General features: G+C 37.3%; 1 protein-coding gene across 1 annotated transcript in view; it reads left to right on the top strand.

Annotated features, from left to right (window-relative positions):
- CNTN3 (contactin 3) overlaps nt 1–16,071 on the top strand; it is a 349,115-nt gene extending 333,044 nt beyond the window's left edge. Inside the window, exons 21-23 of the mRNA XM_045992376.1 lie at nt 11,239–11,351; nt 11,972–12,140; nt 14,132–16,071. Coding sequence (XP_045848332.1) covers nt 11,239–11,351; nt 11,972–12,140; nt 14,132–14,232 — 383 coding nt within the window. The 3' untranslated portion in view covers nt 14,233–16,071. The remainder of the gene's footprint in view (nt 1–11,238; nt 11,352–11,971; nt 12,141–14,131) is intronic.
- The last annotated feature ends 833 nt before the right edge of the window (nt 16,072–16,904 follow it).

Here is a 16,904-nt window from a genome sequence, read left to right as displayed (position 1 = left end):
CACTCATTCCACTCTCACTTCAGGGCCTCTGCATTTGCTGTTCCCTCTGCTCAGAAAGCTCCTCCAGGCACTCTCTCGTCTCTTTGAGATCTTTGCTCAAATATTAGTTCAGTGCCACCCGACCACCATGTTTAAAAGTGCGTCCCTCATCTCCTGACACTCAGTCTCCTTCCCTGCTTTGTTCTTTGGTAGAGCACTAACAGCTGTCACATATTCTATAACTTGTTCTCATTTATTTGATTACTCTCTCTAGCCTGCTTTGACTGGAAGACAAAGTCCTTTAGGGCAGAGATTTTACCATAACTCTGATAATAACTCTGTCCTCAGAGCTCGGTCTCCAGTGTTGCAGTAACCATAGTTGGTGCCCAGTAACGGATGTTCAACAAACAGGACTCTCCATCTCTTGACTCTGTTCCATGGTGGAATCATTCTTACCACGTTCCATTTATCAGGGTGAAAGTATTGCTATTTGCACTGTAAGGCTTATTTCTGTCAACTAAACACCCTGGGGAAAATGGCCCACTCCCTTCTGATAACTCCACTCAGAGCCAAGGATGGTTCTTCTTGGCTCATCCCAGAACCAGCTGTTATGACCAGTTGTTAGAAAACCTTCCCTGGGCTGGACTGAATCCCATGCCCAGACCTTACCCTGGAGCAAGGGGATACTGTTTTGTTTTTTCTTCAGTGATGACTGTACATGTATGTCCACTTGAAAAAAACAGAACAATATTAAATGGTATGATGTTTTGTGCTTGAGTTTTTGCTTTTGCGAGCAGAATGTTTATCCATGTAAGCTGAGCTAAAATCAGTTGCCTGAATTTAAGAAACCTAATCAAGTGTGTCCTTAGGGATTGTAAAGGTAATGTGAGCAAAACAAACACTAAGGGAATAGGGGTCAGAATATTTCAGAAGTTTTTTGTTTGTGTGTGTGTGTTCGTCACCATACAGTACATCATTGGTTTTGATGTAGTGTTCCATGATTCATTGTTTGTGTGTAACACCCAGTGCTCCTTGCAATCTGTGCCCTCCTTAATACCCATCACCAGGCTCGCCCATCCCCTACCCCCCTCCTTTCTAAAACTCTCCATTTGTTTCCCAGAGTCCCTAGTCTCTCGTGGCCCATCTCCCACTCTGACTTTTCTTCCTTTCATTTTTCCTTCTCCTAATGTTCTTCATGCTATTCCTTATGTTCCACTACTAAGTGAAACCATATGATAATTGACTCTGCTTGACTTCCTTCACTCAGCATAATCTGTCCTGTCCCATCCATGTTGATGCAGAAGTTGGGTATTCATCCTTTCTGATGGCTGAGTAATATTCCATTGTGTATATGGACTATATCTTCTTTATGAGTTTTTGATAAAATGAAAATTGCTGTTTCAAATACATAATTTCATATGTATAATTTAATTGTATCATTATCTACTCTAAGTTATGACTTGGGAACTATATCAATGCAAAATATCCCAATTTTTATATGAAATCTTGCTTCTCAATTTTTGCCATTCCTCTGGGCCTCCTGTAATATGTACCTAACAGTTTGTCTAAAAAATTAACTTACAGGGGTGCCTGGGTGGCTCAGTTGGTTAAGCATCTGCCTTTGGCTCAGGTCATGATCTTAGGGTCCTGGGATTGAGCTCCACCTTGTGCTCCCTGCTCAGCAGAGAGCCTGCTTCTTCCTCTCTCTCTGTCTGCTACTTCCCCTGCTTGTGCTTTGCCTGTCTCTCTCTCCCTCTCTCTCTCTCTGTCAAATAAATAAATAAAATCTTTTTAAAAATTAGCTTATAATTTTTGCTATCATCAACTTAAAATTAAAATGGAAACCGACCAAGTAGGGAAGTCAATATCATGGCCATAAATAGATACTAACAAAATAATAAGTTAAATGGTAATAAAATCAGTAATAAATACAACAAACAAATAAGCCCGTCTCCATTTTTTAATACAAACAACATGCTCTTACCTGTTCATACCTCTAAGTCTGCTCCCACTTTATTTATGCTGTTAGTATCGAAGAGATACTAACCAAATTATCACCAAATTCAGCCTTCTCTTCAAGTTAATAGGAAAAGTAAAGGGAATTTCTCTCTAGGTGACTTAATGTTATTTGCCGGCTCCTCTATGTATCACATCCCAGATATGTCGGTGAACTACTCATGTCTGTATATGATATACCACCAATCACAGAGACAGCAATAGAACACACTGTTCACTAATGCGTGTTCCTCAGATTTTAGAATGTTTTTTGTTGTTTTTGTTGTTCTTGTTCTTTTATCTGTGGACTTCAACAAAATGATTTCTGACGTTGTAAGTTCTGAAACAAGATAATAATGTAATATTGAACTTGAACAGAATTCAGTCAGGGAGTTTCAGCTAATATTAGATCAAGTCATTCCTCTGGCCAAATGTGTGTAAATATTATGAACTTTGTAGGCACCTTGGCACTTTTTGTGGAAATCTTCAACTTGCTTACAAATTCTCTAGAAATTTTAAATTGGAAATATCCAGTCATTTAAAAAAAAGATCTTCCTCCCTGACAGTCCAGGTTGGACCCCAAGAATAGTCTTTTCTGAGATTCGGATGCGTTAAGAAGTAGGTGTTTTTTGTTGTATATTTGCACATTGAGTCAGTTTCCTTTATAAGTCACGTGTTTAATTCTGATGATTCTAAAACAAATGTGTCTCATCATTTGGGAGAAAGTATCTTTTGGTGACCTGCCTCTTGCACAGTGTCCTGTGTTTTAAGCACTTTAATGACACATGCTGATGTTCAACTCAACTGAACTCCAACTACAAAGTACAGTTTCTAGCTACTGGTGAGAACAACCATTTCCCACTAAATCACCTCATTATCATCAAGGAGTCAAGAAAAAAAAATTAAATCTTTTGAATCTTGCATAAATAATCACAGCAAGCATATGTTCTGAAAATTCCATGTTTTGAAAGTAAATGCCAGTTTCACCATCACCACTATGGAAATGCCACTGTTGAAAATTCTAGACAGTAGTATTCTTAGTTTTTACTTTTTATTTTGTTTATTTTTAAAGATTTTACTTATTTGACAGACAGAGATCAGAAATAGGCAGAGAGGCAGGTGGTGGGGAGGAGGAAGGAAGCAGGCCCCCTGTTGAGCAGAGAGACTGATGCGGGTCTCTGTCCCAGGACCCTGAGATCATGACCTGACCTGAAGGCAGAGGCTTCTACTTTATATAAAAAGAAAACATTTTCATTATTGAAAATTTGGGAAAAAAGAAAATTGTAGAGAAGACAATAAAAACCACCCGTAATTCTATCACTCAGAAATACTATCATTAATGCTGGGCTTTCTTTTCAGACTTAATCTTCTGTAGAATGTTTGTCTTATACCCTGGAAGAATGCTGTATGTTTAGCTACCTATACACCATAGCAATTTCCAGTGTCCCTTATAGTTTTTCATAAATGTGCCAATGTATGTATAATATTCCATTGTGATATATACCACAACTTAACCATTTTCCTATTGACAGGCATGCCTTATATTCCTAGCTCCTTTCCTTCAACAACCTTATATTTATCACTTGCTTGTAGGCAAGAGACTGGGGACTCAGTGATATCTGTAAAGCTGACATTGAGGAGTCTGTTAATCAGATATGCAGAGGATATCATGATGGGTGCTTAAAGAATAATAATTATAAAAACCTTCAACATAACACTGTTCTGGTTACAACATATGAAATTACAAAATAATTTTGCAGCCTGCCAATTATTATTGTACTATGTAGTGATAGGCTGCCTTTCTATTAAAATTAAATTAGTTTTTGTCATTTTTTTTTTTACTTTACCATACTATCAACAGTAGAAATTGAGCTGAAAAATCTGTATGATGTGAAAGTTGAGACATAATTTACCAAAAATTTTAAAATGTAGACTAGGTATCAAGTTAGTTCTAATAAAGTGTAGAACTCGGTCAGCCTATTCTGGGTGGGGTCTTCCACATAGGATAGGATCTGGAAAGTGAAATTCCACATAGGATAGGATGTGGAGAGTGAAACAGATAAGCTATATTAATGTACAGTATTCCATGTTTCCCTGTCTTTACAAAAATGTGTTGCATCAAAGCTATTTAGATTATTGGCTAATAACTGTACCAGTCAGATTAGGCTAATTAGGCCGCAGTATCCAACCTCCAAAATTAAGTGGCTTGAAACTACAAGTGTTTGTTTCTCACTTATCCGACACGTACACCCCAAGTAAGATTCAGATCTGATCCATGCCGTGTTCGCTCCAGGACCCAGGCTGAAGGAACAGCTACTCACTGGGCTGTGTAGATCTCATGGCAGAGGGAAAAGAGAAGGGCTGAGAACATTCTTTGTTCTTTATCTTTGAAAGCTGATACTGGGGAGTGACCCGTTTTGCTTTTGCTTACATTCTGTTGGTAGAAAGGAGTCACGTGACAGAGCCTGATGTCTGCAGGATGCCAGGGAGAAACAGAAGTATGCCTTCCTACAGGCAGGGGAACCACAGGTCCATGGCCAAGCTGAATGTCAGTGAGAGAGAAGTATACTCTCCCCACAAGGAATGAAGGGCAGAGGACTTGCAAAGATCTTAATAATACAATCTACCTCAAAGGACTTTAAACAATAACACAGTTGACCTACCAGCCAATAATATGGACCATCAGAAAGACGTTTCCAGAGGATCTAAGAACATAGCTCAGGTTGTTCAGATCCCTGAACTACACCTTCATCTGCTTCCAATGTCTGCACCCTTCCTCCCTCCCGTCCTTCCCTCAGCATCCACCATGTCAAGCCTTTAGGGAAATAACACGTTTAAACAGTTACATTTTATAGATTTATTCCATCAAAATGTATCACTTATCTAAATATGTCAATACAATGTCCTTAGAATATATAAAAACTACCCCAAACTAGTACTTATTTTAAAAGAGAAGTGTCCAGTCAGATACCTTCAATGGCCAGGCGGGTATCAATGGGCAGGGATGGATGGATGATGGCTGGGGCATCTTTTCTTAGGGCCAGCCCATTCTCTCTGTCCATTAGAGTAGGCCCATTCTTTCCCATCTGATATTGCATGAGCAATCAGTAACCAGAAACCCAGAACTTAAATGAAAGGTCCTGAATTTTAAATGTTGGCCACTACGCAAAATTAAAGTACGTTGGGTTAGCCCCTTCCACACACCCCCCCAAAAAAATTTTACAAGCTGGTTGATGTGCTTTCAGGTCTCAACTTCTGATTTGAAGTGTTCCAGTTCTAGAGCAATTTCACTCTCCGTAGGTTTCATTTTTTTAATTTTTTTAAGATTTTATTTATTCTTTTTTTTTTTTTTTTTTTTTTTTTTTTTTTAAAGATTTTATTTATTTGACAGAGAGAGATCACAAGTAGACAGAGAGGCAGGCAGAGAGAGAGGGAAGCAGGCTCGCTGCTGAGCAGAGAGCCCGATGTGGGACTCGATCCCAGGACCCTGAGATCATGACCCGAGCCGAAGGCAGCGGCTTAACCCACTGAGCCATTCATTTGAGAGAGATAGCAAGTAAGAGAGAGCATGAGAGGGTAGAAGGTCAGAGGGAGACGCAGACTCCCTGTGGAGCTGGGAGACCAATGCTGGACTTGATCCTGGAACTCCGGGATCATGACCTGAGCTGAAGGCAGTCACTTAACTGACTGAGCCACCCAGGTGCCTTCTCCTGTAGGTTTTAATCTAACAACCGCTCTCCAAGGTCTTCTTGTGGTTTTACAGTTGAGATACTGTGGCTTCTGTTAGGTTAAGACAGTAGCTCAGGACATTTGCCTTGGAAATGGCCACAGTGGTTCCAGGCCTTGGTCTAATCTGTAGGAGGTAGATCTTTTCTGTGCTATTACAAGACAATACCTGGCACACAATGGTAGGCAGTCTTTTTATAAAGATTGCGAACCAAAGGTTTCCTGCTTGAGATTTGACCATAGGAAGATAGAAAAGAAGAGCACTGAAAGCTCAATACATGGTAACTGAATGTTGGTGAGGATGGAAACCAGAAATGGGAAAGAAGATGCTAAAAGGGAAGGTTGGATCATGCAATGAGCAAACTCAACCTGTTCCTAATTTGCCCACTGTTTTGCCAACCCCAGTCACTTGATTTTAGCCACAGACTCAAACAACCTGTATTATTATTTTCCCAATATATTTAATTTATTTAATTTAATAGTTAGATATATTCATTGTAAAAGACAACTGTACCTTTACTAGAAACAGAAAATCACTAATACTCTTTATTGTAATATAGTAGCTCTAAGATTCTTTTAATAAAATGAAAACAGAGCAATTATTTGAATAGAAAAATGTTAAAAGTTAAACAGTACAGTGAAATGCAAAGAAAAATAAACCTAATTGATTTTCAAAAAAAAAAAAAAGCATACCTGAAAGTAAGTTTTGCAGTGAGCTAATCAGGGTCTTTGTGATAGTTATTAGTAGAGGGATATTCTTTTCTTGATCACTTGGTTTAAGATGAATTGTTTGTGTTAAATATTCCCTTAGGTCAGAGTTAGTTTGAATTGTGACTGTGTATTTTAGGATGCTTACCAGACATCTGTGTGCAGCTGGAAACATGTGAGTTATTTGTGTTTGCCTAATAGCCTTTGTTCTGTATCATTATTTAGAACCTAGTTTTAATGATCTGTGTGTTATGTGTGAAGTAGATTACCACAGATGTATCAATATTGGCTTCATCCAAAAGAATTATATCTGTGAATCAAGAATTGGATATGACAGGCTTTTTTTTTTTAACTTAACATGAAAATATGTACATATTTCCAATTAAAAATGTCATCCACCTAAAATCATCTCTAGTGGTAGAAATATTAATCCTTGGGAACCACTAATAAGACCCATGGTTAGAAGTCAGAGAACATGTCTATCTCTTTGCTTAATGTACTGAGAAGGATCCCTAACACATAAGAAGTTGTTATTAAATATGTTGTCAAAGGTAATTCCAGCTGGAGACATTGGTCCCCCAGGTCTGTGTCATCAGCTAACATTAGCTTTGCTTTTTATTGCCAGCACCCATGTGATGTCAGTCATCATGACTTGTTGAGTTTACACAAATGTCGTGTCTGTTGCATCCCTCCAACTCCACGGCAATCATCATCACGCGAACAGACCTTTATTCTCTCTTCCGTGAAGTGCTACTAGATTTTCCCAACAGAATGCCCACCAAGATCTTCCTCCTTTTCCTTCTGCTCCCACAAAGATCTGTGAAACCACAACACTGGTAGTATCACTTATGTATGGCCTTCCGGACTGCCTACACAAAATTTCCTTTTCTAGTTCCTTTGGTCTTCTGGACCCTTCAGCATCTGGCTCCTACCAACTGCATCTGCTCCATCCCTTCTCCTCCTCACTACCTTGTAACTAGTCTAAACTTCGGAGCTCCCCGTGGTACCTTGCTGTGCCCTGCCTTTGTGCCTTGGCATGTTTATCCCTGTGCTGGATACCTTTCCCTCTCTTTCCTCTACATATAAAAAATCACAATTTGCCTTTCCAGATCTACTCCAGATGTTGTCACCTCCTTATTCCTTTTTTCCTTAACCCTTAACATACAGATATTTCTTGAATAAGTCATTGAATCAATATACCAGTTTTGGGGGGTGTTTTTCTTACTCTCTTCTTTCTTTGTGTGATGTTTCTTATCATCTTAGCCTCAGTACAACTGAACATATTCAATCTCAAGACTCAAAGCTGATGGTCAGTGAGTGTTCACTATCCCAGTTTGGTCTTTATAAAATGTGTAGCATTTGTTGGGATGTCTTGGAGAACTTTCAACCATGTAGCTAGACAGTTCATTTTGAATTTTGATATGCTGCCTTTGAGAAGTGTGGCTAGCCAAATCTTGTTCATTTCATGAATTATTCCTCATTAACACAAAGGAAATGGGTCAAACTTATTTCTTGATAACACTGTAAAAGTGTTTTCTTTATCCTTGAGTTTGTGCTTTTTACATTAAAACATCATTTACAAAATCTAATTTGATGTCTACCCCTTGGCAAGGCATTGGACTAGTGAATAAAATTGACCATATCGGGGCACCTGGGTGGCTCAGTGGTTTAAGCCTCTGCCTTGGGCTCAGGTCATGATCTCAGGGTCCTGGGATCGAGCCCTCATCGGGCTCTCTGCTCAGTGGGGAGCCTGTTTCTCCCTCTCTCTCTGCCTGCCTCTATGCCTACTTGTGACCTCTCTCTGTCAAATAAATAAATAAAATATAAAAAAAAATCGACCATATCAAACTTCTCTGTGTCAGAGACCTACTGGCCGTTGTCTCTGCTTTCAAAGATCTTACAGGTTAATGGATATTACTAAAACTGGATATTAATAAAGATGAAATCACAAAGAAATGTAAAATGTACCTTTAATGAGGATTATGAAGAAAGGTCGTAGTATCTGAAAAGAGCCCCCACTTTAGTCTGAGAAACCAGGAAGAACATTCCTGTGACAGTGGAAGTTGAGTATATTTTGCGACATTCTTGTTCAGTATTTATTTTCATATCCTGTACAAATCTGCAATCAGTCATTCAGGAGTTAAATAAGGCTTCAGGCACTCAGCACAGTCTAATATGGGTGCCTTAGACTTTGGCATTAATCAAAGCTGGCTTAAATCCACATATCTTTTACCCGTTGTGTCATTCAGCAAGTTCTTGCTTTTAATTTTTTAATTGTAAAAATACACAGAACATGAGTTTTCCATCTTGCCCATTTTTAAATGTATGGTTCAGTAGCCCTAAGATTGGTTGTTGTGTAACTGATTCTAGAAGTCTTTCATCTTATAAAACTGAAACTCTGTAACCATTAAACAACAATCCCCATTCCCAGCCCCCCGCCCCTGGCAAGACCTTTGTGTCTTTATAAATTTGAGTACTCTAGGTACTTCATGTAAGTGGAATCATAGAGAGTTTGTCTTTTCTTGACCAGCTTATTTCACTTTGCATAATACCCTCAAGGCTTACCCATGTGTCAGCAAATTTCCTTCCTCTTTAAGGCGGAATAATACTTCCTCTTACATCTATACCACATTTTGATTATCCATTCATCTGTCGACAGACAGAGTGCTTCACCTTTTGGCTACTGTGAATAATGCTGTTATGAACATGAGTGTACAATTGTTTTTAAGTCTCTGGTTCCAGATTTACCCATGGACAGAAATGGACATTATTATAATGCAATGAGAATTAAGTAAATTACACTATATAAAAACACTTTTTACCGTGCCCATATGACAAATATTTAATAAGCATTTAGTTACTATCAATAATAGGATTTTGAACATGGAAGGAAAGTTTATTTGGTATAGAACTTTCCAGAAAATGTTATTCTTATCAGTAGTGGTAAGAGAGATGATTCGAGGGTGCTTCACAAACACTTTTTTCAAAAATTCACTAATGCTTCATTTATTGTAGAGAGTACTGTAAGAACGTAACTAGCATATCAAGCCCACGCTTGTGTGAGTATTAGTGTTTGGGAGGAAGCTAAGGTAGATGTTTACTTTTTTGAATTGAGTCTTCTATTTAAAGATAGCAAAAATTATAAAAGTGGTACATGATTATCTGAGACTCAGGAAACACTGATGTGATTCAGAATAAGGGTAATCAGACCCAGAACAAACCTTGATTTTTTTCTTCCTTTCCCTTTTCCTGTTTTTATCTGTCTGTTTATAAGTATCCAATTGAGGTTGCATTCATTCAACTCATCTGTTTTTGGACTGATACAAGATAAGCCTCACTGTTATACTCTCAGTCATCTCTTCTACAGGACTAGTGCTGGAAGAGATGATTCAGCCAACATGACTCAAGCCGGGTATTAGTAAAATCCAACCTCCCGAGAACGCATCTTTCAGTTGAACAGACCATGCTGCTTTTGCTCCCTGAGCTGCATCCTGCGGAACCTGTCCCATTAACACTATTGTCAGGACGCAGGAAATCACAGAGTTTGGGAAAATGTTCTAACGCTTGTGCATTCATATCATTTGGACTGAGTCACCAGAACATGGTCATCAGTATTTCAACCCTAAAGCAACTGCTTTTATATACATTTTTGTTATCAAAGCAGTGCAGCTTGAACTCTATGAGCTGACCTCAAGTCTCTGCTAATGCCGGATTGCGCCGTTTCAAAGGCAGCATAGAATAGTGTGAAAGAGCAGACATGAAGCAAAAGAGTCTGCAGGGAAGACAGCCTTGTTTGGTGTCATTAGTCACATAAATGTATCTGAGAGCTCTTCCCATCTGTAAATTCAGCCGTCTTTCCCCCGTGGCATGAGTCAATGATGTTTAGAAATTTCCCTGCATAGCCAATATTTTATATCATTTCCCCATTACAAATTCAGTTAACCAGATCACATTCTGCGGCTAAATCCACAAGTACAACATATTTCAGCACTGCTTTGGGCAATTGTGAGGTTGTGGCCAAATGGATAATATTGTGTTTGTTTTGTGCTTGACAGGAAACTGAATTTTAATGTCCTGTCTGTGCTGCCGCTGAGCCCCCTTTCCCCAGCACGAGTATGCGGTCTAGTGCTCCTGAGAGGGAACTGAGCTTTGAATCCAAGTCTTTAAACCTCAGAGAATTTCATTCATTATCGAATGGAATTCTCATTAATGTTTTAGGGTTTCGCTTTATTTTTCTCAAAAATTGATTTAAAACTCGGAAAACGAAGAGTGAAATATAGACGCTCTGGTGCAATTTTTCATGGGAATCGCTGTTACTTCATGGGAATAAATATAAGTAACCCTTATCTTTGATTGCCTCCCATTTCGCCTATCTCATCACACAACGCTGGCCTAAAAATCATCCACACTACATTTTGTGCGTCTTCAGTCTCCTCAGTTGGCAATTTCCCTCAGCCTCTGTCTGGATGTGTCAAAGTGGGTCACGCTGCCTGCCCTTCTTGGCACATCAACAAGCGTCCCTCTAGTGGTGGATGAAGGAATTTCCGCTATCAACATGTTTCCAGAAGTGGCCCCACAGCCACCCTTAAGAGATGTCCTCAAAGATGTCATGAATATGATGAAATGAATTCTCATTATTTAATTGAAAAACCTGTTTAAAAGGAAACTTAGCGACACTTATTTTCTTTTCTGATGCCACCTATATGCTGCATATTATCAAAGAGATTTTGCTGTCTTTTTATAAGCCTCCTTTAAACCGTCATTTATCTGCTCTATGTAAATTATCACTCATGTTCAAATCTGGTTCATTTTCTCACTTTGCATTTCAAGCTCCCAGTCAGCCACCAGGAAATGTTGTTTGGAATGCTACAGACACTAAAGTATTACTTAATTGGGAACAAGTTAAAGCAATGGAGAACGAGTCAGAAGTAACGGGATACAAAGTAAGATATTTGCAATGCTTTCTTTTCCTACTCCTGGCAAAGGAAGCTCAGTTTGAATGATTTTTCTAACTCTGGTAATGTGGTTGCCGTGATCTGATTTTCACATGGATCAAACTTCTTATAAAAAGGATATTTTTCCCCCAAATGTCTGATTTCTTAAATACAAATTTAAGAGAAGTAATTCTGGTCACGCAGGGATTTGGGACAAAATAGTTATAAATCGTTTATGATGTTAATACTTTGCTCATTCTGATGTTCACCCAAATACTACTTAAAAAACAACTGAAATTTTTGGCTCTACTCTGTGGGTCTGGCTTTCAAGATAAGTACAGTAGGGGCTTGCCCCATCTCTCCAGCCTTATAAATGCCCAAGCCAGCTGAACTCTTCCACAGAAGTTCGCTCTTCCCCCCCTCCTTGATTTTGAGGATTTGGTGATTCTAGTAGGTGCTGACCCTTAGTCCAAGACCTATGAAAAAAGCTATGAATGAAACTTATCTTCTGGTGAATATAACAAGACAAACAATATAAGGTAATATGAAGGAACAGAGTAATCAATTCTATGAAATAGAGTAAGAATAGGTAATATAAGAAATTAAGTGTATTTGTTCATACATTTTAGGTGTTCTATAGGACTAGCAGCCAAAATAACGTACAAGTGCTGAACACAAATAAAACGTCAGCAGAACTTTTGTTGCCCACTAAAGAGGACTACATTATTGAAGTTAAGGCCACCACGGATGGAGGGGACGGAACCAGTAGCGAACAGATCAGGATTCCAAGAATAACCAGTAAGTTGGTCAAAGTCAACATTTACTTTATTGATAGCATCAGCATTAAGAGCTCCCAAGAGTGAGTCAGTCAATGTCCTTCTGTCCATTTGCCGCCTCATGACATCCTCCATCTAAAAGTAAGAAGGTTTTGGGATATGAGAGATGACAGAGAAATTTCTTCTGAGTGATACAAAATACAAAGAAAGATAATAACAAATAGAAAAGACATCGGAAAATATTTAACAGAAGTTTATTAATCTGAATTTTTTTCCTTCTTATGAGCTATACCCAAATTTCCCTTTAGATTGCCTCTAAAGAACAGAAATTCTCGAACACTTCTCAAAGGCAATGTTAAACGCACCAACTAGTTTTAAGATCTTTGTTTGCCTCCTAGAAATTATACATGAATCTTATTAATTCTTCAAAAAATGGAAAATTTAACATTGTTAAAGTCATAAACCACTTGGCCAAACCAAAAGACACTTCTAAAAAAAATTCTTTGTTTCTGAATTTGAAGGAGGTTCACACTAACTTTTCCTTTCAAAATCCAAGTTAAACCTATACCTTTAGAGTTAAGGGAAACAGACTTATGTTCTTACTTTATTTTTAGGACTATTTTTTTTTTAAGATTTTATTTATTTATTTGACAGAGAGAGACAGGGTTAGAGAGGGAACAGTAGTAGGGGGAGTGGGAGAGAGGGAAGCAGTCTTCCCCCAGAGCAGGCAGCCTGGGCTCCTGACCTAAGCCAAAGGCAGAGGCTTAACGACTAAGCCACCCGGTTGCCCCTCGTGTTCTTATTTTATCAGTGACAGTGGTGCAAGAAATTTCATTTGTTCTTTCAGATCTCAAATTTGGAGTTTGGGGACCTCAGTTTAAATAGAGTAGAAGCCGTCTTCATTTTCTATTCTGTAGTTCTCAGTGACAGAAATAACCTTGTTCTCTGTTTCCTTTCATGGGGCTTGACCTAGTATGTAATCCTGGGCATAAGATTAAAAGCTCTCTCTTTAAACTTAGAAATCAAAATGACTGAAATCATTAGGAAGTAACGAGAAAGAGGGATATGGAAACTTAGAAGAATTTTATCTTTACATGAAACCATAAAGACTGCCATTCTTAGACTAAAACAAACAAATAACTAAACTACACCCAGAAAATGGAAAGTGTTTATCTAAGAACTGAGTTCCATAGCATAAAAAAATCTATAAATAAACCATTTTAGATTATAGATATTTTAAAAGCTGCATGTACTTCAACAGAGCAAAACTAGAAATTTAAGCTTGTTATGATTATTATATAGGTTTTAAGGTAATTAAGATAGACTCTCTTATTCCTAGAATAGTGCAAGATGTAGAGTTCACATTCTAGTATGGCCACAATGTGACTGTTACAAAGAGTTGACTCTATGCTTTTGCAGGAACAGACACAATCTTTGCATTTTAGGGCTGCTGAGTCAAGAGTAGCCTTTTCATCTGACATGTGCCGGCTGCTGAGCTTGCAAGGACTAGAGTAGACAAGGCCATCTCTAGAAAAATGGAGCTTTTATTGATTTCCTTTTTTTTTTTTAAAGATGATGTTTTATATTATGCCTAATAATTTTTCTAGAAATGCATAAAGTAGAAACAAACACAGATTTTTCCAAACTCTTATACAATGAAGCTTTCTTTAATTAAACCATTGAATTATCTCAAAATTGTCTGTAATAGAGTGTAATTGTTTTCAAAATGATTAAGTTGTTTTTGCAATTTCAATTAAAGTTAAGTGATATTAGATGAACAAAGCTTTGATTCATTTTTTTAAAAAAAAACTTTTAAGTACGTCAGAGTTTTTAGAGATATTCTTGGCGAGTAACATATGCTACATTGATAAATAAAATGAGGGCTAATAATAACTTATGGTTTTAGGTTAGGTTCATGGTTTGATTTGATTTTGATAGGAGAGGTATTGCTTTTGCCCTGGTTATTTATATTGGTACAACCCTTATTAATAAGCTATTTATCATCTTTGACAGATATGGATGCAAGGGGTTCTACTTCAGCCATCTCTAATGTCCACGCTGTGTCAAGTTACCTACCTGTAGTATTGTCCTTTATTGTACATGCCTTGTGGTGATACTAACTTTTTTTTATTGTTTACTAGAAAGTTAATTGGTTACAAAAAATAAGTGCTTTCATGAAATGCAGTGATTATGCATGTTTTTTTTCAACTCTGTATTTTTAACTTTCTATAGGTAAAATATGAATATAATAAAAAAAACAGTAATCCTTTTAGGGGAATCTGAAATGCCTTAATATTTACCTGATAAACCAAAGGAATTTACATATTAGCTACATTAGATTTTTGATAAAGATCTTCGTAAGCTATGATTTTAAGCACTGCCTATGGATAGACTCACATGCTCTCCTGTGGAAACACACACACACACATGCACATATTGTCTATTTGTTTGTTTCTTAATGTAGAAAAACTCATTATTTAATCCAAACATTATCTTCCCATTATAACAGCATTGCTCAGAAGACTTAATCAGTATTTTTCTGATATGTTTATTTGATATACTCAAGGGTAAAAATACATTTTTTAAATTACCCTGCTTTGAAGAGGGTGCATGTGTTTCAAAAAGATGTTGGAAAATGCTACGTCAGAGATAGGAACAGTGCTGTTTTGTTTAGGTATGACAAAGCTGTGAGATTCTTTACAAATCACCTTGCTCTCTCTAGTTCTCGATTTTCATCTATAAAATATGGAGATAATACCCAGCATACCTGCCCCTACCCTGTGCATTGTTTGTTACGAGAAAAAGAAAGGAATGTGAAAGTGTTTTGTTATTTTTAACACTCTGAATCTGTGCAAAATATTAATGAGAATTTTCTTAACCATATAAAAGTCATAAGAACCAGCCACTTTATTTTTAAAGTTTGCATTCTATTATAGGTAATGCTTTCTTTTTTTCAATGATATTATAAAACTGAAATGATCCCATTTTATTTCTCCTCAAATATTAAAAAAAATTAAAAAGTAATTGTTTCCTTCACACCTAGGAACAAGCTTTCAGGTTTTATTAAAACACGGAGAAAATAAGGAATGACCTGACTCTCAACGCAAATATTAAGCAAAATTCACACAATTCTTCATTTCCAATTTCTGATTCCATTAAGGGACCCTCTCTTTTTTGGATGGTGGAGATGGTTTTTTAATGAAATCCAACCGTCTATCAGAGTGAGTCTGGCAGGCTTTTTAGTTCCTGAGTTAAATTTGTAAAAGAACCACGGCAATGCTGCTGACTTTGATATGTATGACTCAGTCTTTCAATATGTGCTTTTCAAAAGATTGTTGAAGACATGACTTCATAGCAATATGTAAAGACTATATGAAAATCGACAGATTGAGTGTTAGACATTGCAAAATCAATTTTTTTACCTCTTTCCTACCAATTTCACATTTTGCAGGAACTTGTTCTTCTTGACAAAGATATCAGAATTTGAAAACAATAGTTCAGATATCAAAAACATAAAAATTAGCAAAATTCTGATACCATCATGAAATGTTACTTTACACTGAAAGGTTACATTTGAGATAAAGTCATTATACACAAAGGAGAAAAAATATTTATAACTTTCTCTGCAAGGTCTGTATATACTGTATATATCTAGAAAAAATCTGGATGGCTAGTAGATTTCATATGACCATTGTTATTTCCAGTCAAAAAGTGGGGAAGCACTTTCTCCAATTCCTGTATTTTATGCTACATGTAATGGAGTTGTACCTTTTTATTATTTAGTAATTCTGATAATATGTTCCTATACTTTCCATTTTCAAGATGATTACTCTATTGTTTCCTGGCATTTGTAGCAATATATCTCCATGAGATATGTACTTTGTTTCATATTGAAAAGTATAAAATTTATCTTTAAATTCTGTGTGTGTATCCTATGGTTATCTGTATGTATTATTTTCTATTATTCGAATAAAATTTATAACAATCAAATGTCTATGCATGATTAATTGTGGTGTGGTCAAAAAGAATATTTTAAGGGGGGAAATGGGAGGGCACCATAATAGTTATGCTGATGCTATCATTTCTTATGTTTTTCAGCCAAATTTTAATCTTTCCATCTTTTAAGAGAATTTTTTAAAGTTATTTTTATATCCTACTGACTTAGTAAAAATAGCACTTTAAAACAGTGGCCTTTGTATTAAAAGTATTTCAGGTACGGGGAGAGAGGGAAGGAGAAGTAGAAAATTCACTTTTTATAATTTTGGTATCTAGTTTCTTTTTTTTTTTTTTTTTTTTTTTTTTTTTTTTTTTTTTTTTAAAGATTTTATTTATTTATTCGACAGACAGAGAGATCACAAGTAGGCAGAGAGGCAGGCAGAGAGGAGGAAGCAGGCTCCCCGCAGAGCAGAGAGCCCGACGCGGGACTCGATCCCAGAACCCCGAGACCATGACCCGAGCCGAAGGCAGCGGCCCAATCCACCGAGCCACCCAGGCGCCCCTGGTATCTAGTTTCTAATGACTTGGTTGATGGTATCTCCACCCACACTTTTTTTTTTTAATTTTATTTATTTATTTGTCAGAGAGAGACACAGCAAGAGAGGGAACAGAAGGAGGAGTGGGAAAGGGAGAAGCAGTGGAGGGAAAGAGGGAGAAGCAGGCCTCCTGCGGAGCTTAGAGCCCGATGTGGGGCTTGATCCCAGAACCCTGGGATGGTGACCTGAGCCAAAGGCAGACACTTAACGAGTGAGCCACCTAGGTGCCCCTACACCCACATTTTTGACAAGAA

This window comes from Meles meles, chromosome 20, assembly GCF_922984935.1.
Source record: "Meles meles chromosome 20, mMelMel3.1 paternal haplotype, whole genome shotgun sequence".
NCBI lineage: Eukaryota > Metazoa > Chordata > Mammalia > Carnivora > Mustelidae > Meles > Meles meles.
Note: the sequence above shows the minus strand (reverse complement) of the source record. Positions and strands in the feature narration are given on the sequence as shown.